The sequence below is a fragment of the Pteronotus mesoamericanus genome, unplaced genomic scaffold (assembly GCF_021234165.1).
Source record: "Pteronotus mesoamericanus isolate MK-2021 breed Mesoamerican mustached bat unplaced genomic scaffold, CSHL_Meso_final contig_2, whole genome shotgun sequence".
Classification (NCBI taxonomy): Eukaryota; Metazoa; Chordata; class Mammalia; order Chiroptera; family Mormoopidae; genus Pteronotus; species Pteronotus mesoamericanus.
In genome coordinates, this window is record NW_026555084.1 from 12,137,242 (window position 1) to 12,157,478 (window position 20,237).

The following is a 20,237-nucleotide window of genomic DNA, read 5'->3' on the forward strand; positions in this document are numbered from 1 at the left end:
AAAAAAAAAAAAAAAAAAAGTCTCCTTTCTCCCCATCCTCAGCCTATGTTGAGATGAAGTCCTCACCTCCTCACCTCGAAGGGGCTTCCTCTTTCTGGGATGTCTGTAGGGAAGGTCAGGGAGGAGATGGCAGCGCCCTGGCCTGGGAATAAACTCTAGATCGGAACCACTTCTTCCCATACTCCCAAGGCTTACTTGTGCCCCCAAGCCCAGCAGAGGACAAACACTGAGGTTTCTGTGGTGCCGGATACAGTACAGGGCTGAGCGACCTGAAGGAAAGGGGGAATAAAGCAGGAGGAGGCGGGGGTACAGGAGTCCAGTGTCTGGTACAATGTGGGGCAGGCACCAGACCAGGCAGGGGAAGGCCTCAGATCCCACTGTCAGAACGGAGATCAGACACTCATCCTTGGCTTTTGAGACAACGGGGTCTCAAGAACTGAGATGGGCTTCCCACATACTAACCACTTGGAGGGCAGAGGTGGGAAGGGGGCAGGCCAAAAGCAATGAGGTGCCCAAGACAAGGAAAGCCCTTGCCAGTCTGGGATACTGTCTCCCACTCCCACCCTCTGGGCCCAGCAGAGGGAGCAAATGAAAAGGGCCAGGGGGAGCAGGCAACTGAGCAACACTGCCAGGGGCTTCTCAGCACGGCCTGGTCCCCACTGGGGGTGAACGTGTGGCCCTGCACGCACCTAACCCACGGCCCAGTCTGTGCGGGTCAGTCCTCCACCACTCTCCCCAGCTTCAAATGCTGGCCGGCTCCAACCATCCCACGGTCATTCACAGCCCAGTCCAGGCAGTGGCCGGAGAAGTCAGGTATACTCTATGTCCACATATACCTTCCTGCCACGGGGCTTCTCCAGCTGGCAGGGTTCTCCCCAGCCCCCAGCTCCTCCTCAGTTCCTCATCGCCAGGCAGGGTCAATCGGAGGGCGGGCAGAGATGGCTTGCAGAAGGGGGTACAAGATGGGGAGACCACACCAGACCCACAGGAGAATAGCATTTTTCTCCACCTTGCATGAGACAGAGCCTCCGTGAGGTCTCAAAGATCTTTCAGGGCAACACAAAAACACTTCCAAGCCTCAGCCTACCACATGTTCATCTCTTCCCCCCTTGAGATGGGGGAAGACGGTCAAGTTGAGGACAAGTGTCCCCCCGATCCAGGCCAATGCTCTTCTCCAACAGTCTGAAGCAAACTTGGCCGTGGGCTTCCAAGGGTAGGATGAAGAGTGTCACAGCAGGACAGGGCCTGGCGTGAAGCAACAGCAAGCAGAGTGAGGACACGACAGTGGCAGCAGTGTAGACACAGGACGTCAGCTTCAAACGATGCAACAGCAGGGATACTTGGGGCACGGCTCTCACCCGAGCCACCCCCAACTCTCTTGCCTCCAAGGCGCGAGGCACTGTACATGCAAATCAGTCCAGAGAAAGATCCTAGCCAATCCAGCCCAGGCACATCCAGAGAAGGTGGGAGCTTGTGTTGACTCCACTGAGGAAAACAGGCATTTGGGTATTTCAGATTCCCGCTCCACAATAAGGCAACTTTTAAAAAAAAAAATTATTTCCAAGAACAAAACAAAACAAAAAGAATTCCAAGGGTAGGAGAAAAACATCACTTTCTGTGGATTAGGTGGGGGTTTTCTGAAAAAAAAATTTTTTTTTTTTTTTTGGTCTTTTATGATTAGTTTTGTCCTTTTTTTGTTTGTTTTTCCTTCTTCCCCAAGGATGGAAAGGTCAGAGCAAAATAAAATAAATCCTCTTTCAATAGTCTTTTCTGGTATGAGCAGCGTCGCTCCGGGCTGGGGAACAAGGGCACGGGGAGAGCGGAGGGGGAGAGGCCGAGGCCCTCCCCGCCCTCCAGTTTCAGATCCTTTGGTTTCCTTCTCCCGGAGACGGCAGAAGGGCACAGTGGGGACAGCAGGGAGAGGACACGGTGATGCGAAGCCCCAGATGATAAAGGGGCCAGTGCTCGCGGGGCCCGAGGCGCTGCCAGAGCCTTCCATGGGACAGTGCCGGGCAACGGCGCCCACAGCGCCTTCTGCTGGGCTGCATAGTTGGCTTGAGAGGGAGCAGGAGGCTGTGGGGTGGGGACCAGGGTTGCGGCCTATCAGCCGTGGGCAGGGCTAGAGTGATTTTGGTAATCCAAATGAACTATCAATAATTTAAAACTTGATATATATATGTATATATATATGTATATATATATATATAAAATCTCCCCCCTTTCCCTCCCCCCTTAGAAGAAGCTAGGATGTGAAGAAGAGGCATAAAGAGAGGAGGGGGAAGGGGATATGCGGAGGCTCCTGCCCAGGGGTACCTCTGATAGCCCAAATGGTGTACACATCGCTACTCAGCACGAAGGCCCATCCTAATGAATCTAGGCCTGCTCCTTCTCTGTCCCTCTCCTGGGACTGGGAACCCCCATGGACACTTGCCCACCCCCACCCCCCCCCCACAAAAAAACCCCCACGGCTAAAGGTTTTTTTCACTTTCCCAAAGTCTGTGTGTCTGAGTGCTGGCTTGTCCATTTGGCATCTTCCCGGAGGGGCTGGCCGGCGGGTGGTGTCGGGGGTTGGCTGATCACGGTGGCGGGCCTGCTGGAAGACTGGGAGGGGCACCGCTTCCTGCCCTCACCGCTGCCACCTCCTGCTGCCACTGGGTGTCGCTTGTGATTGCCCTCTTCACCCATGGGGGGCTGTAACAGAGGAGGAAGTCAGGTGATTAGGGGGTACTACCCACACCTGCCCCCCCCCACTCTTTGCCAGGGCTGTCTAGGGAAACTCTTATTTCCTGCCTCAAAATGTTATGCAGATAAAGAACAGGCTTAACCCTAAAAACAAGTTACTAGTTTTACTAAGCATGTCCTCATGTGAGGACCAAGCACTTCGCTATTTTATGCACTTACTCATGGGGTCTACAACATCCTTGGTTGCAGACATATCATCGATATTGCAGATGAGGACACTGAAGCACAGAAAAGTAATTTGCCCAGGGTCCCACAGCTGGGAATTGGTGAAGACACAATAAGGACTGGGCCCATGTATTGCTGGAGCCCAGGCTTTTATCCACAGGAGTTTCTGTTCCCGTTATGGGAAGAGATCACTGCTCAGGAGGTAACACGTTGAATGTGGCATACAACAGGTTGAGACATCTCAGCTTACAAGGCCCAAAGGCTCCTGGGGCCTGCCTCATCCCCTCAAGGCCCTAAAAAGGACACTGATCTAAAAGTCAGACCACGGTTGATCCAATAGGCTGCACCACTACCAAAGGTCTTGAGACCTTAAGGAGATTTCCCTGCCTTTCTAGGAGCCAAAGCTGAGCCCATCTTCTCCCACTCTAACTGGCTTTCCTATTACAAAGTTCTCTGCACAGGTCCCCTCTCCAGCGCCCAAAGGACAGAGTGCTTAAGGAAGGAAAAAAACCTGCTCATCTTTATATTGGGAGACGTAGGCAGTGCGGCCATGGGCTTCGGTTTGCCTGTCGGTCCAGGCAGGATAACAGCAAACCTTGCCTACTTCACCGCTTTATAAAGATTGAGTGAGGACAATGTAAAGTGTCCAGTATGTAGTGAACATGCAGTCAATGGCAATTTTTGAAATAAAATGTAAACTACTATTGTTATTTACTTATAGTTGCCTTTTTTCTAAAAGGTTTCGAGGGAATAGTAGTACATCCCTACTACACCATAAACTCTTTGAAGGAAAAAGAATCTTTCACTCATCACTGGAGTACCTGAAGCATCTCCCAGACATTCCAATTAACTCCAACTACCCTCTTCCTTGAAAAACCCAGTAGCAATAACCCTGATCCACCGCTGGATGTCACTGTTGAGTTTCTACTCCAAAGAGTAGAGCAGGGGCGGGGGTGGAGAAAAAAATTGAACGTAACTTAAAAGTTTCTGGGGTTAGAACTGGCCTCTTCCAGTAAGACCAAAAACATTTCGCCTTGGGTATCCCTCCTTGCCACTAGGGCACATAGCAAGGAGGGCTGTGAGATAAAAAAGGGAAAGAGCACTGTGACAGCTTAGCCATTTCCACTAGGCGCAGGGAGGGAGAAGCAACCACTTAACCCTTACGATTAACTTTCACTGTCCACGTCTCACTCTGTATTTTACAAAGGAAAAAACCTGGCCCAAATTGGGGCGGGCAGTGTTCCCAGGCTAGTGGTGCAGCAGGGTCCAGAACCCAGGTTTCTTGATCCCTGGTCCAGCTTTCTTTCCAGGACAGCCAGGGTGAGAAAGAGAGACTTTTACTCACATCCACTCGGAAGTCTTCAAGACGTCGGAATTTGCCGAGGTATTCTTGAAGTTTGGGGTCAATGTCCAAATTTTTGGCTTTGGAATATTTCAAGAAGGCCCAGAATTTCTCTAGCCCATAGAGTTGCCCTGTAGGGAAAGAGGAGAGAGAGGTAGGGAGAAGCTGGACTGGTGAGGAGCAGCTGAGACTACAGTAGCTCAGAGGAGTAAGGTGCGACGTGACCCAGCAAGGTGTGGGGCGAGGGGGAGACCCAGATGACCAGGGCTCACAGGGTGCCAACTGGAGCTCTCACCTGCTTCATAGTCCTTCACTGTTTCCTCCTGAAAATCCTTGAATATGTCCAGCCGGAACTTCTTTTCCAGGCCATAACTGTAGTATCTAAAAAGGCACTCCAAACCGTATCTGCGGAACACAAGTCAGGGAAACCAGGACTCAGTTTCTCCATCTTAAAATGGGGAAACGAACCCACATATTAGATGAACTGCAAAAGAGCCTAACCACAATGGATTATCAAGGATATGACAAATTCTTCAAGAAGGCTAACGTAACAGTTAATGCTAGTGTAAGCTGCTCCAACATTAGATGTGTATCGTCTGCCAGGGGTCAGCAAACACTGGCCAAATGAAGGAGCAGCCCCTGACCACGCCATTTGCTTATTCCAGCGCATCTGTGAAAGGTCATTGGCTGCTTTCTGCTACAAGAGCAGAACTGAGTAGTTGCAGCTGAACTCACAAAGCATAAAATATTTATTGTCTGTCCCTTTACAGAAGAAGCTTGCCAATCTCTGGGATGAGCTCTCTGCAAAGTCATTTGACCATGCCAATTAGTAGGTCTGTTCATTTATAGGACTCAGAAATTTCACTTTGAGGAACACATTAGGGCAATAGCTAAAAATGCAGATTTAGATTTTACACATGTACTAAAACTGTTCACAGCAAAATTATTAAACAAAACCTAAATATTTGAGAATAGATAAGTGGTGAAGAAAAACATGGTAAGTCTGTTTAAGGGAATAATATAAGCTATTAAAAATTACAATGTAAATATTCACTGATGATACTGACAAATGCTTTGAAATATTATCAAGTGGAAAAGGCATGTATCAGTGTCATATGTAGTATTAGCCCATTTTTGTAAACATGTATAAATTTTACATCTACGTTTACACACAGTCTAGAAAGACATATATTCAAATATTAACACTGGCTATCTTTGGGAGTTGGAACTTTTCAAGTGATCTTATCTACATTTTCTAAATTTTCAGCCAAAAACACCTAACTTCTGTAAAAAAGGCAAAAAACTCAATTATTTTAACATCATGGAGAAATGCATCATTATCATGCTTTTAAATGATAAATAAGACACAAAAGGCATTCATAGGATGAGGTAAAAAAAAAAAAAACCCATGAAATATCACAGAGCTTTAATACGGGTTGTCTTTGGACTGAATGCTTAAGTTTCTGCACTTTTCAAATTGCTTAGAGAACACATTTTATTCTGGCAAAAAAGAGAAGAACATTTAAAAGGTTTTTTAATTAGTAAAATATTGATAACAACTTAGAAACATCAATCGGTTGCCTCCCACATGCGCCCTGACCAGGGACGGAACCTGCAAACTTCTGGGTGCAAGGGACAATGTTCCAACCAACTGAGGCCCCCGGTCAGGGCGAGCAAGATCTTTAAAATACAGCAGTTAAGTAAAAAAATCAAGAAGCAAAAGAACGTATGATAGAGGTTATCTTTTGTGTAAATAAAAGGGGTAGGGAGACCACACAGGTGTATGTCCTTGCTTACATGGGCAAAATATTTTCAGAAAAGGACCCACAAGATTCCAACAATACTGGTTAGAATCTGGGGAAATGAAATAGATGGCGGGAGACAGGGATAAGGAGACATTTCACTATATGATCTTCAAACTCTTTGAATCTTGAACCATGTGATTATATTACTCATTCAAAAACAATAAATTTTAAATAAAGTACATACACAAGCGATTTCCAGTTCCAGTTCTGGGAGCAGACCCTAATCACCTGCCAAGCGCCAGCTGGAGCCCCCCACCCTAATCCCACTCACCTGTAGCCTTCTTTGGCATCCTCCAGAGCCAGCTGCTTGAACTCCTCATACATCTTTTTGTTGAAGTGATCTCGGAGGAAGAAGGACCAAAATCGAAAGAGAGTATTCATCTCCTGAGACTGGCCAATGCCCAAGCGTTTCCGCTCTGAAGGGGAAGAAAGAAGGAAAGACATGTCAGGATCCAGTTGTCGGAGCTTCACAGGATCAACAGATCCTAGAGCTCAAGGACCTTGGTCCTTTCCCCAGCACTTTCCGATGCCCTTATTCATCACCTGTCCCTTCAGTCTTCCAGAAGATTCACTGAGCACAAGCTACTCTGCGTCAGGCCCTGCTGCTGAGCTCTGGGCCTATGCCTCAACAGAAGCAGGTGGCATGGGCTTCTGAACCAGGTCACCCTAGCCTAGCTCTTCACCTCACACAGTGCTGTGCTCAAGTGTAGTTAGGACAAAGGAAAGTCTGTACATGCCAACAAATTATATTCTTCATTATTCATTACTAATAATTATTTTAGGAGTCAGTATTAACAAGTACAAAGAGGAAACATTAAAAAACAGTATAAGCATCAAAGCACAAGAAAGTAAAAAAAATTGATAAATTTGATAAAAAATTTAAAATCTGTGCTTCAAAGGAGACTACCAACAAAGAAAAGACAACCTACATACAGTATGAGAAAAAATATTTGCGAATCATGCATATGGTAAGAAGTTTGTGTCAAGACTACATAAAAAACTCTTATAAGTTAAAAATAAAGACAGATAATCCAGTTAAAAAATAAGCAAAAGATTTTAATACATGTTTTTCCAAAGAATATACACATATAGCCAACATGGGAAAACGTTCAACATTATTAGCTATCAGGGAAATACAAATCAAAGCAATAATCTATCACTTCATACCTACTAGGATGGCTACAATACAGAGAGACAATAACAAGTTTTGGGAGGATGTGGAGAAATTGCTGCCACTTTAAAAAAATGTTTTATATATTGATTTTTTAGAGAGAGGGAGAGAAAAGAAACATAGATTTGCTGTTCTACTTATTTACATATTAATTGGTTGATTCTTGCATGTGCCCTGACCAGGGATTGAACCTGCAACCTTGGTGCATCAGGTCCATGCTCTAACCAGCTGAGCTACTCAGCCAGGACTGGTGCTGCTGCTTTTGAAAACAACCTCGCCATTCCCCAAAAGGTTAACATAGAGTGACCATACAACCCAACAACTCCATTCTTCCATCAAAGATAAATGAAAACCTATGTCCACTCAAAAACTTGCATAGGAATGTTCACAGCAACATTATTCATGATAAGACAAAAAGTGGAAACTCAAATGCCCATCAATTATGGATAAACAAAATGTAGTATATCCATAAAATGGAATGTTATTTGGCAATGAAAGGTAATGAAGTACTGATACATGCTACACCATAGATATGAACCTTGAAATGTGCTACTGGAGAAAAGCCAAGTCACAAAGAACCACGTATGATTCCATTAATTTGAAAAGTCCAGAAAAGGCAAATCGAGAGAGAGAGACAGAGACAGAGACAGAGACAGACTGAGACTGGTGTTTGTACAAGCCTGGGAGTTGGGGGCCAGGGAGAGTGCTAAGGAGTGACGGATAGGGGGCACTGGGTTTCTTTCTGTGGCAATGAAAATGTCCTAAATTGTTTCTGGTGACTGCATCGCACAGTTTAAATGGGCAAACTGTTTTGTACGGTATGGAAATTATATCTCAGTAAAGCTGTTATTGCACACACTCCTCCATGCAGAGGAAGAGGAAGTAAGATGAAGAACCAAGCACTAGCAGCCATGCTTTGCTGGATGAAAGGGGGTCGGGCGAGGTAGTGACTGGAAGTGAGTATAAGATCAGTTTTGAGCACCTTACAGCCAACCTGACAGAAACCTACAGTTAAAAGGCATTTCACTTTGTGATAAAAGGGAACACGTGAGAGCACCTAGAGAGGTTCTTCCTTAGACTACCGTCTAGAGCACGGGCCAGCAAACTTTCTCCTGTGAAGGGCCAAAGAGTAAATATTTTAGGCAATGCAAACCACGTATGGGTTCCCTCCACAACCCCTTAGAAATGTAAAGACTGTTCTTAGCTCAAGGTCTATAGACAAACAGGCTGCTGGCTGGATTGGCCCACACTATAGTTAACCTGTTGTAGAGAACACAGGCTGTCTCATGCATACATTTTGTGATGGACAGTGGACAGCAAAGGACAATGGCTGAGTTGGTAGTCTGGCCAGAAATAGGAACTCTTGATTTTTAAAATATCCTCACTCAAAGACATTTTTTCACTACTTTTAGAGAGAGGAGGGGCGAGAGAGAAGCATCGATTGGCCACCTCCTGTATGTGCCCATACTGGGGATCACATGTGCTTATACCAGTAATCGACGTCACCATTTCTCGGTTACGAGACAATGCTCCAAGCAACTGAGGCACACCAACCAGGGCCAACTCTTGAGACCCATTTTTAAATTTTATTTTTAATTTCAGAGAGAGGGGAAGGGAGGGAGAAAGAGGAAGACAAACATCGATGTGAGAGAGAAACATCGATCAGTTGCCTCCCATGCACACCCTGGCCAGGACCAAACCTGCAACCCAGGCATGTGCTACAATTGGGAATCAAACCGGTGACTTTTCAGTTTGCAAGATGATGCCCTACCAACTGAGCCAGACTGACAGGGCTTGGTATTTTCTTTAAATATCAATAGAGGAAGATCAAAGAACAGGAATGTTCTGAGTACCAGAGCCTGTTAGCCTCCTGTATCCCAAAACTACCTGGCCTGAGTCTACCTTCATTTTTATTTGCTACAAGGTCACACCAGCTCTTCTGAGGTCAGAGAAAACAGTTGCCTACTCCACCAGCAATTACACTCTAGACCTACGCAGTGGCCCCAGAGGCTCAGCCCCTTCCCCCTGTGCTTCTTACCATTAAGGCAGCGCCTACGGTACTTGTGGTAGACGTGTTGTGTGAAGCCATTTTCCTTGAGCAGCTCATGGGAAGGATGCTGGAACTTGGGCAGCGACTGAGGGGTACAGCCATAGCTGCCAACCGTAGGCGTCCCTTCTGAGGGGCTGGAGCTACAGAGGCCACAAAAGAGATAGTGTCACCAGGTTCCCTGGAGCAACTGACCATGAAGTCAGCAGGGGCCCCTCTAGTCTCTTCCATCAGCCAAGATCCAGCCTCTTACAGGGCGACAAACAAGGAGGCCCAGGTACCATGCCGGGCCTTTGACTTATATCCATGGGTCTGACTTGCTCTTTGCATCAACCTTCAGAGAGTTTTATGCAAAGGTCACTAACGTTGATAGAGATTGGAAGACATCCCACCCAGGTCATGGAGCTATTTAAAGGACACCACCTGTACAATGCCCAAATCTGAGCCCTTAACTACCGATTTATCCTGAGTTAACATTTACCTTTCCTGAATGAGCTAATATGGGTTAATCCATCTTTATTTTCCTTAAAACCATGCCTATTTTCAGTACGTACCAACTTGACAGGAAATAAAGAGTACACAGGTCAGGAATTCCCACACCTTGCTTTGGAGCAGGGAATACTGGGGCTATCTTACTAAAAATAAATAAAAAGGAATCTGGGTCCTACCCCCAGGAGGGCCCAGGAATCTGTTTTTATTCAACTTCCTGGCTATCCTGAAGCAGGCAGCACATACCCTCATTTGAAATCAACTCACGAATACCCTCTGAGAATCTGGTCCCATGGGGCTGCGACCCCACTGCTGTGGAAAGAGGCTCCCTCCCTCCAGGCCTCGGACGAAGCTCTCTAGCCTAGCCCTGGCTTTTCTGGATTTACACGAAGGTCGCATCGACCTCACGCCTGTCCTACCCACCCCACAGTCAGCCTGGTCTCCCCGCCCACAGCCCCGCACCTGATGGAAGCAGTCCGGGGCCTGTGCTCTCGGGAGTCCATCACCCAGCCCACATGACTCTCCAAGGGTGGGTTGGAACTGTGTCTTGTCTTCCTTTTCCGAGGCATCTGCAAAGGTCAGTCCAGGACTCATAATTTATTACACTCATATAACTGCGAGGAGCATCGAGCATTTTGTAGGAGTAAGATCCCCTCATACATGTCATCTCACAAGCTACAAATCATTTTTATATCTATTCTCTCACAATGTCCACATCTAAGGAGCTGATATGCCTACTCCACAAAGAAGTCGAGGCTTAGGAGCAAAGTGATTTGCCCAAGCACCTAAACCTGGCCAGTCCTCCTTAGGTCTCCTCATGGCTCCGTGGAATTACCACTCCCACGCCCAGGTGGGCTCACCAGACGAAGAATACAGAGCAGGTGGGAGACCCGGCAGTCTCTTGGTTTAGACAAGGCAAGAGGGAAGCAAAGCACAGAGATGCAGTGAAGCGGGCCCAGGCTCCTAGCAGCCCCGCAGGAGTGCCTCACCTTGGCATCTAGTGTCCGCCCTTCCTTCACCACTGGGTAAAACCGTGACGTCTGGCTGGAGTCTTTGAGCTGCGGTGTCCGGGGAGTGCGGGGGGTCCTGGCGTTGCGGTAGTTTGGCGACTCAGGGACAGTGGTTGGTAGAGAGCGGGCGATGGTGGAGGGCTCAGGAGCACCAAACAGCTTGTTGGCCAGGGCATCGGTGGGAACTGCAGAGGCAGAGCGGGGTCAGCACGCAGGGGAGGCTGTGACTGGTCTATCCTTGGAAGGCCCCCCACCAGAGGGCCCCAGACCCTCCATCCCAGGCCGGGGTCCCTGGTGCCACCCTTCACCTTGCTGGAATCGGGGTGGCCCTGGAGGGACCTCCTGGTTGGGGTCCACAGGGGGCTCAGGGGTTAGTGTGTCAAACTGCTCCCGGCTGATCATGTTGACTTTCTTGAAGTTCTCGACTTCTTGCTACAGAGGATACGAGATGGGTGAGGAAAGATGTCAGCAAGAGGACTGCCCTAGCCTGTTTAGGAATCAAGACCTGCAGGAAGCTGGAGAGGGCAGCTCCCACGTCCACATGCGTGGAATTCTGGTCCCCAGGCTCTGAGCCACCCCCTCGTCATTCCTCAACCCCAGTTACCTGGGCACAAGTGTGCTAACCTGGAAGGGTTAGTACTAGCCCAGCCCTCTCCGCAACAAGACAGATCAGGACTCCAGCTTCCCAGGAACTCTGTGCAGACTCCTCTCAAATCTCTTCCTGCTACTCTCTCTTCACCTCCACCTAACACACTGCTGCTTACTACACAGGCTCACCAAAGGCCTACCCACCACCACTCCATAAAAACCTACAACAGAGGTTTTGACTGTTTCCAAACAGCAATGATAGTTAAAAGACCTATCTTTTCTCCACTTTCCAAACAGAAAGCAAGTTCCTGAAAAGGCTTTTGAACTTTTATATATGTCTAAATACCTAAGAACAGAAAAGACAACCTGATCCTTTCGGTGCCCAAGGTCATGCAGCTAATTAGCCTTCTTCCCCATTTGTACAGGCACCCCAGGCCTTACCCTCACGGCTGTGTCCGAACCTTACCTTGATCTGGGAATACTCAGGTTCAAACTTTGCAGTCCACAGGTCCTGCTCATAGTAGAAGAGTCCATCGTTAATGACCTTGGCCAGCTCAGCGCTCATCTTGGCACGGGAGGTGTGGTTGCCTGTGCGGTCCCCCCCCGGGTGCCGGCGCATGTACGGTGGAGTCTGAGTGACAATGAGGATCTTGTTGACATCCCGGTCGTCAATCTCATAGTCAGAGTCTTCGTCAGACCAGGCGGTGAAGGTGTTCTTCCGTCCATCCATCTGCTCCATCTCCTCGTCAAACAGGAAATCCAGTTCCTCTTGCTCATCCTGATCCTTGGACGTCAGCTGCTGAGAGGGCAGCTGCTGAGGCAGGGAGGTCTGGTGGAGGAACCGGGGCTCCTCCGACTTCTAACACGGGGACAAACCATGGGGAAAGAGAATCACCAGAGTGTCCTCAGACCAGGTTCTGTAGCGGTCCTATGACAGAGGTCCCAGCCCCTCAACACCAGACTGTCACAACTGTGTCCTGATAATGCCAGTAAGTCACATGTGCCCTGGAGGCAACTCCATGGGGGAAAAACTGTCCCACAGGATTCCAGGTTTCTCTATATACAGCTCACATCAGAGTCACTCACAAACAATGAGATGACAAGCTCCCTACAGGTAGAAACTGTGTTCTCATTTCCCCTTATATCCTACACAGCACCTAGCCTGGGAGAGGACATGTAGCAGACAGGTTGAATCATCCATTTATCATCTACCCAGCATCTCCCTATAAAACTTCATGAGGCAAGGACCGCATCTACCTTGCTTTTATTCATATTCCTAGTCCCTACACTGGGACCCAGTGACAGCAGATTGTTCAACTATCTAATGAATGAGCAAGTATCCACTGGTACCAGGCCCTGTATGAAGAACCCTAAAAGCAGAATAATAAACAGGACAAAGCCTTTGAACTTAAGGAGCTCACAGTTTAGTGGGAGAAGTCAACCACCAACCAGCCAAGTGCAAGGTGGTACTGTAAAGATCGTAAACAGGGTTTGTACAAGTACAGAAGGAGGGGGGCACGTAACCAACATGGGTGGCAATGAGGACAGTCAGGGAAGACTGCCTAGAAGAAGTGACTACAGCAGTACAGTGGAAAAGTGGAGTACAGAATCCAAAATACCCGAAGCCCAAGGTCTTCTCTGAGGCCTTCTCACAAGCCCCAGACCCAAGAGGGTATGGAGAGTGGGAAGTTGGATGGAGCAGGTCTGCTCCTGCACAGGGGGCAGCGACTTCAGCTTGCACGTGAAACACTTCTCCGACAGTGAACTAAATCTGTCCTCTTCATACACTGATTTGCTATTTCTACAGCAGTCCAACCCCTCCTTCATCTTGAAGACAGAGAAACTGAGGCCTTGAGATAGTAAACAAGCATCCCAAAGTAACTGGCCACCAAAGACTGGAGACCTGTGTTCTAGTCTACAGGCTCCAAATGTACATCCAGGTTGTGAATCTGCTTCCTCTGCTCCCCTCTTTTGAGGGCCTGAGGGGTGCAATGAAAACAAATGCAGGGAAAACGCACTTAAAATGAAGTCCCAGGGATTTAGATGAGGCAAAAAGAACAGTCAAGCATCAAGCAACTCGGAACACTGATGCCAGAAGCTGCACGATCTCCTGCGAAAATCACCACTGACAATGGAAACAGGCCATATCAACCTCCTGCAGTCACCGGTGACCTCTGCTCACATGACCACACTGAGCCACCAGCTTGCCCAACAGTCCTGTAGAGCCCAGGGCTCAGGGATACCCCCCGCCAGCACTCCAGCCCGGGGCCCCTACAACCTAGGGCAAAGGACAGGCTTCACCCACCTTGAGTCGTGCTGGGGAGGGCCGAGGCCTCTTCTTCACCTCGATCCAGTTCTCCGAATCCAGGTCAGGCAGGCTGGCAGACAGGCCCTTGGGCAGTGTCTTTAGGTTGCTGACCTCCTCTGTTTTGGTTGGCACTGGGGTGACTGCACGAGGAGAGCCAGGCGCCGACTCTGAAGGGTGGAAAGGCGAGGTCCGTATCCCTCCCGTTCCTCCTCCTGGCTGGAGGACAAAGGCAAGGGGAGGCACCCGTATGCCCGCAGGGCACCTACCTGTCTCCTTCTGGTAGTGCTGGCGGGGTACAAACTCAGGGCAGTTGAGAAGCTGGGAGAAATCAGTCTGGGAATAATCCACTATTGGGGGACCGGGAAGAGGCCACTTCTCCGGCTCCTCCCGCCTGCGAACTTTCTCATCAACAATCTCCACCACCTTGCTGTCTTTTAGGGCCTGCAGGGGAGAAGGAGGGAGAGGAGGTAGAGGGGAGACTAAAAAAACCCTAAGATTTAGAAGGTGGTAGACGACTGGGCCCCTACCGAGTATCAGAACCACTTCCACAACTTGTAGTCAAGGGAGACATGCAAACTTGTAGGAGGCACGCACTTGAAAACCAGATTTGCCCTCTGACCCTGCCATTCTACATCCAGTAATCTGACCAGAGAACACTTGCATGAACAGGCAACAGTATGTATAGGATACACATAAAAGGCCATTCACAGCCATATTGTCTGTAATAGGAAAAAATGTGAAAACTTCCTTACTTGCCACCACATAAGCAATTTAAATAAATTACAGCACATCCACTCAGTAGAACATCATTTGGACATTAAAAAATAGCTTCACATGAGCTGAGGTGAAAAGGGCCACAAAACACAAGTCTAGGTGAGTATAAAATCTCATTGGTGTTTAAGTAAAAACATACAAATACACATTTTTCTAGGAACCACAGGTAAATTATAACAAGTGTTTGTCTCTAGGAAAAAGGTGAAGAGTAGCAAGGGGAAGAAAGTTTTCTTTTAAATAAAATCTTTTAAATAGACAAGGAAAACATTTCAACGTGTCGCTACATTCTCTGTTGGTGAGGCTGGGGAGAGGCACTCTCATACACTGCTGGTAAGAATGCACAAGGTCCAAACCCTGGAAAGAGAATATGGCGATAGCTAGCAAAATTACACACGCATTTGTCCTTTAGTTCAGCCACTCTTCATCTGGAAATTTACACCAAAGACACACTGGCAAAACCAGTGTGAATTATGAAAAAACATAAACTTAACTGTAAAAAGGATAGAGAGGTATCTTCCTATTACATACTACTACACTCCCAGATATATTAAATGAAAACATAAAACAGGTGGAGAAATACATGTGCTATATGTTACCATTTATCTAAGAAAGGGGAAAGAGACAAATACGTATAGAAACATAGAGACAAGGGGGAGAAAAGGTAGAAATGCGAGAATTTTAAGTCAGACTTCTATGAATATACTTTGCTGACTTGGAATCATGTAAATGTTTTATATAAATGTAAAATAACTTGAGAGCAAAATGAAACTAACATATCAAGTTAAAGATTTAACCATCCAAAAATTATTTTAAGTTGAAAATACAGTTTGACTCTACAAGTAGAAGGAAAAAAAAGTTTTAGTAGTTGTAGAACTATTAAGGCACAGTTATGACTCTGTAGTCCTGAATAGTAATAGGAAAATAACAGTATAACCTCATGATATACTAAAAACAAAACAAAACAAGAAACAAAACTACAAAAAACTTCCAGAAATAATTACCAATCAAGGAACAACCCTTTTACTCAAATATGTGTTAACTAGCTATAATATACCATTTCCCCAAAATAGAACAATTAGAGTGCCCCCCCCAAAATGGCCAATTCTAGATCTCGAGCAGGAAATGTACAAGATATATATGGGACAATCTGATTGAGCTTATTGACTGTAATGGACTGAAATAAACAAAATGTTTGAATTTGTAAGTTGATAATGATAAAAATTAAAAAAAAACCAAAAAACCAAAACTAAAAAAACAAGCCCAAACCTCACTGGCTACCTTTGAAAGTTATTAGGGATCAACTCCTAATTCTGAAAACTGGTTAATAAAGGTAAAGATCAAGCATTTATCGATCCTTCCTGTACAAACTATAGTTTATAGTTGATGAAGCAAAGATCGTCCTTAACGAGGGATTTCAACTAACAAATGAACATGGATTGACAGAATTAAGAGTATAACTATTTTGCAATCCCCAATGAAACAACAGGCAATGGTCATCAACAGAAGCTTTATCACAAGGGGAAGAATCAAATGATCTATCAAGTACTCTTGACAAGGAGGGGGGATAAAAACCCAGACCTCAATCTGACCAGGCCTTTAGATCACTAATTTACAAAAAAATCTGGAATACAGAACATGTTAAATGACACCACTGTGTCCTACAAGACAGACAACCCAGTTTATTCAAATAATGAATTACAAGAAAAAGGCGGGGGGAGTGGGGAGACCTAAGACAACACATGGGTCTCATTACTAAAAGAAAAAAGCATTTTTTAAAATCTTCACCTGAGGACATTTTTTCACTACTTTTAGAGAGAGGAGAAGAGAGACAAGAAGGGACAGAGAGCAACATCAATGCAAGAGAGAAGCATGATTGGCTGCTTCCCATATATACCTGGACCAGGGATTGATCCCACAACCCAGGTATGTGCCATGATCAAAAATTGAACATGCGACCCTTTTTTTATGGGACAATGCTCCAACCAAGTGAGTCACACTGGCCAGGGCCTAAAAGAAATTTTTTTTGACAAGTGGAGTGAATTTGCAACTGACCAAATATTAGATGATCTTAAGGAATTATTAATACTTTTACATTGGATAATAACATTGTAGTTATTTTTTTAAACAAGTAGAGATAGGTACTGGTTACCCGATACTTTCTTCAATGTGATCTGGGAGAGGAAACAGATTAGGGTAAGATGGAATTAAGACTGGCCACGAGTTGTAGCTGCTGAGACTGCATGATGAGTTCACTACACCATTGCCTGCTTTTGTAAATATCGTAAAATTTCCGTAATAAAAGGGGGGGAGAGAGACAGAGAGACAGAGAGACAGACAGAGACAGAGACTGGCTAAGCCTCTGCCCAAACTTCAGCTTCCTAAGTCAGGACCATTCTTTCCCCTGAACCCAGGGAGGGAGACATACCGCAAAGATGAGTGAAATGTCAGTGGTAAGGGCCTGCACTCGGTGGAAGGAAGCAATAAGAGTGATGGGAAGGAAACCGTCAGCATCCATCTTCCGTCGCAGGAAGAAGTCTCGCTCTAAATTGTCCACGCTGAAGTAGTATTCACTAGGTGGGGGGGAGAACAGGTGTAACTGCTGCATCATTTACAAATATGCCTTCTCTGTTCTCCTGCATGCCCCAGCGACCTCAGGAGCCTCTCTGAATGAACCCGTGTCCCTAGTGCACATACACTGGTTTTAAGGACTTAAAAAATGTTATCCACTTGTGGCTCTCTAACCTTGGGTGAAACCACTCCCTGTGCCCCTCAGACCCTTTGTAGGCCTGGCAAACTCCCTTTTTCGTCTGCTTCTATAACACTATCACATTCTACATGCCATGATTTATGTCCTTGTATGGCTCCCTCACTGGACTGAGAGATAATATATTGGAGTAGTTAGGAGCTAAGGTTTTGCAATCACACAGAAATGGAGTCAACTATGTGCTTTGTCACCTACTAGCTGAGACAATGGGCAAGGAACTGGGCCTATTTGCTCATTTATAAAATGGGGTTAAGACCCAGCTCAGAGGAATTAAGTTGATAACTGCAGGACTGAATAAACTGGAGAATGCCTGCCAAGCACTTAAGACTCACCAATAGTAAGAACTCATTAAAGGTTTGCTAGCATCCTGGCAATGCAGCCATTACTAACATAAGCACAGAAGAGGGCAAAGTCTAGACATTTGCTTTCCATTTTGTTAATGGCAACTCATAATTTCTTAAGGTAAATATGGTATTATTAATGCAATAAACAATAATTTTGTGAAAAATTAGTTTAAAAGATAAAAATTATCTTTCTTAGCTCCAGCCAGGGCAGCAACAGAAGGGTCTCTACAGCCCTACTCTGCCCAGCCGCCAAACTCAGGCAGCTGCCAAACCCCTACCCATCTCTCCAGAAGGTTCCTTCCCACTCACATCTGGCGCTTGATGTAGTCTTTGAGCAGCTCCTGGTCCACGCCGTAAAGCTCAGTGCTGCTGACATTGTCAAAGTAGTAGGTGATATTGTTCATATACTTGGGGGTTCGAGGCCCCTCTGCACCATCAAATTTTCGGTAGCCGAACTGGTAGTCAAAATGGGCTACAGGGAAAATGAGTGCCATGAGGGAGAGGCAATTCCCTGCCCACCGCCCCGCCGCACTCCCTGTGACATCCCGGAGCCCAAAGGGGCCTCACGTACTTCGAGTGCCACCCCGGCCGCGTCCCCGGCCACGACCACGCCCCCGTCCACGGCCGCGGAAGGAAGCCCGTGCCCCACCAGCCCCATCACTCTTCACACTCGATGTCTCATCCTGGTCAGGCCAGGCAGGCTCCGGTTTGGTTTCTGGTTGCCAGGCTGGGGTAGGGGGGGCCACAGGCACAGGCGCGTAGGGGGCAGGTTCAGGCCCTGTAGGCAGAGAGGGCACTGGGTCAGGCCTGAGGGACCCCATGCCCAGGCCCTCCCTAGTAGGTGGCGCGTACCTTTGATCTCCCCGCGGTTGGCAGGCGTGTGTCGTGGCTCTGGTGGGCGAGCAGGGCGTGAGACCAGTTTCTCTCTGGACACCTCAGGCTTCATGTCTATTTGCAATGGGACCCACTTGTGTTTGTTCCCTGGAGGACAGCAGGGGCACACGAGAAGGGCTTGAAGGAGGTCCTTCCCAGCCATCTCTTCCCGCAACACCTTCTTCCCCAGTTTGGAGCTTCAGGCCTGAATCACAGTCTGGTGACCTGGGGCAAATTCCTTTCCCATGCTGGACACCATTTTCATCTCTAAAATAAGGAAGTCATAGCCCCAGGTGATGTGGCTCAGTTGGTTGGAGCATCGTCCCATAAACTGAAAGGTTGTGGATTCGATTCCCAGTCTAGTTACGTGCCTGGTTGGGGCATGTGCAAGAGGCAACTGATCGAAGCATGTCCTCAGGTGGCGATAAATAAGTAAGTAAAATAAACAAGGAGGTCATTGACCTCAGGGTGACAGACACTACTGGGTGACTCTCAACATCGATCTGTCCCTTCTGGTCAGAGAAGCCCCTTCTGGAGCTAGAAACATGGCCGCCCAGAATCAGGACCGCACTCTCCAGGCTCCCTTCAGACTCCTGCCACAGCTCAGGCTATGAGAGCCGATGAAGGCAGGCAGTTCCAGGGGGAGTCCCTCAAAGGGAGCCATCCTCCCCATTTCCCTTCCTGCCAGCTGGGGTGAGAAGGTAAGAGCAGGCTGTCTTACGTGAGACGCACCAACACACCAAAGCAGGACAAAAGGCATCAAAGAGTGGCCATCCTGGGCCTGGTCTACTTACACTGAGTTGTCAGGTAGAGAAATAAACTTCGTCTTGTTTAAAACATTGTTACTCTGCATCCCTATTAGAGCGGCCGAACTTGTGCCCTAATCTTAGTTCCAGCCAGAGCCATGAGAATTCTTTTCTCTCAATGAAATCTTTCACAGGACAGCAATACATCAAGAAACACAAACAACACTCTGAGGCGGGGACCTAACCTGTCCTGCGCACTGCTAGGGCCCCGCTGCTCAGAACATGGTTTACCAAATGCTTGTTCAGTAAGAGAAGAATGTGACAGACGGATGGCTGAGGCGGAGCCTGCTGGCCCAGGGGCCTGCACCGGCCAGCCTCCGAAGGACTTCTCAGGGACCCCCCAAAATTCCTCTGCAGCCCCCACGCTCTGCCGTTTCACAGTGCTGCCCTGCTGCCTTCTCCCAAGCCCTGCTCCAAGTCACTCACCTTTCTTCTTCTGACCCCCTCGCTGGCAGTCCTCATCCCCATTCTTCTCCTCCCCTGATTCATCCGATTTGGTTTTCGGGCTCTCCTTACTATCGCTCCCCTCTCCTTTCTCCTGCTCCTTCATGTCCTTTTTGGGTGGCAGCTTGCGGGCAGGCTGAGACTTGTGGGACTGTGGCTGCAGCAGGAAGTAAAGTAACAGGTGTGGTGAGTCTGAGTCTCTTGGGATGGGACGGAAGGGAGCCTGTCACTAGAAAGACAAGGCAGAAGTAGCTGGCGCATGTGATAGCAGGTTGGGCTGACTGTATTCTAAAGGTCCTGTTTTCACGCCTGAGGTGTCTTCATTGGGAAGTGTGGTTAAACAGGCAGGAGGTGGGAGACAATCTGTCTCTCTGGCTTCTTCAAGTCTAAGTGAAAGAGACAACCTCCAGGATAGAGGGACTAGGGCTTGCAAAAGGCAAACGTTTACTCCCTGCAACAGGACCACATCCAGGTGGTCTGTGGGGGGTGGAGGAGATGCTGGTCCTCGGCCCGTCCACACCCACCCTATCTGCAAATTGAAGGCCAGTGGCCACAACCAGGAAGA

The 20,237-nt window shown here is 47.5% G+C and overlaps 1 protein-coding gene across 5 annotated transcripts in view; it reads right to left on the reverse strand.

Annotated features, from left to right (window-relative positions):
• LARP1 (La ribonucleoprotein 1, translational regulator) overlaps positions 1-20,237 on the reverse strand; it is a 95,454-nt gene continuing 75,217 nt past the window's right edge. For 4 of the 5 annotated variants that reach the window (XM_054568132.1, XM_054568133.1, XM_054568130.1 and 1 more), the window contains exons 4-19: positions 19,655-19,829; positions 18,402-18,530; positions 18,121-18,327; positions 17,859-18,021; positions 16,867-17,011; positions 13,934-14,108; positions 13,665-13,834; positions 11,826-12,218; positions 11,080-11,203; positions 10,751-10,956; positions 10,224-10,330; positions 9,264-9,415; positions 6,326-6,470; positions 4,545-4,654; positions 4,253-4,380; positions 1-2,691 (exon numbers count right to left, since the gene is read on the reverse strand). In XM_054568132.1, the coding sequence (XP_054424107.1) occupies positions 2,482-2,691; positions 4,253-4,380; positions 4,545-4,654; positions 6,326-6,470; positions 9,264-9,415; positions 10,224-10,330; positions 10,751-10,956; positions 11,080-11,203; positions 11,826-12,218; positions 13,665-13,834; positions 13,934-14,108; positions 16,867-17,011; positions 17,859-18,021; positions 18,121-18,327; positions 18,402-18,530; positions 19,655-19,778 (2,688 nt within the window). In that variant the 5' untranslated portion in view covers positions 19,779-19,829 and the 3' untranslated portion in view covers positions 1-2,481. The remainder of the gene's footprint in view (positions 2,692-4,252; positions 4,381-4,544; positions 4,655-6,325; positions 6,471-9,263; positions 9,416-10,223; positions 10,331-10,750; positions 10,957-11,079; positions 11,204-11,825; positions 12,219-13,664; positions 13,835-13,933; positions 14,109-16,866; positions 17,012-17,858; positions 18,022-18,120; positions 18,328-18,401; positions 18,531-19,654; positions 19,830-20,237) is intronic. The other variant, XM_054568131.1, reaches the window with a different exon arrangement.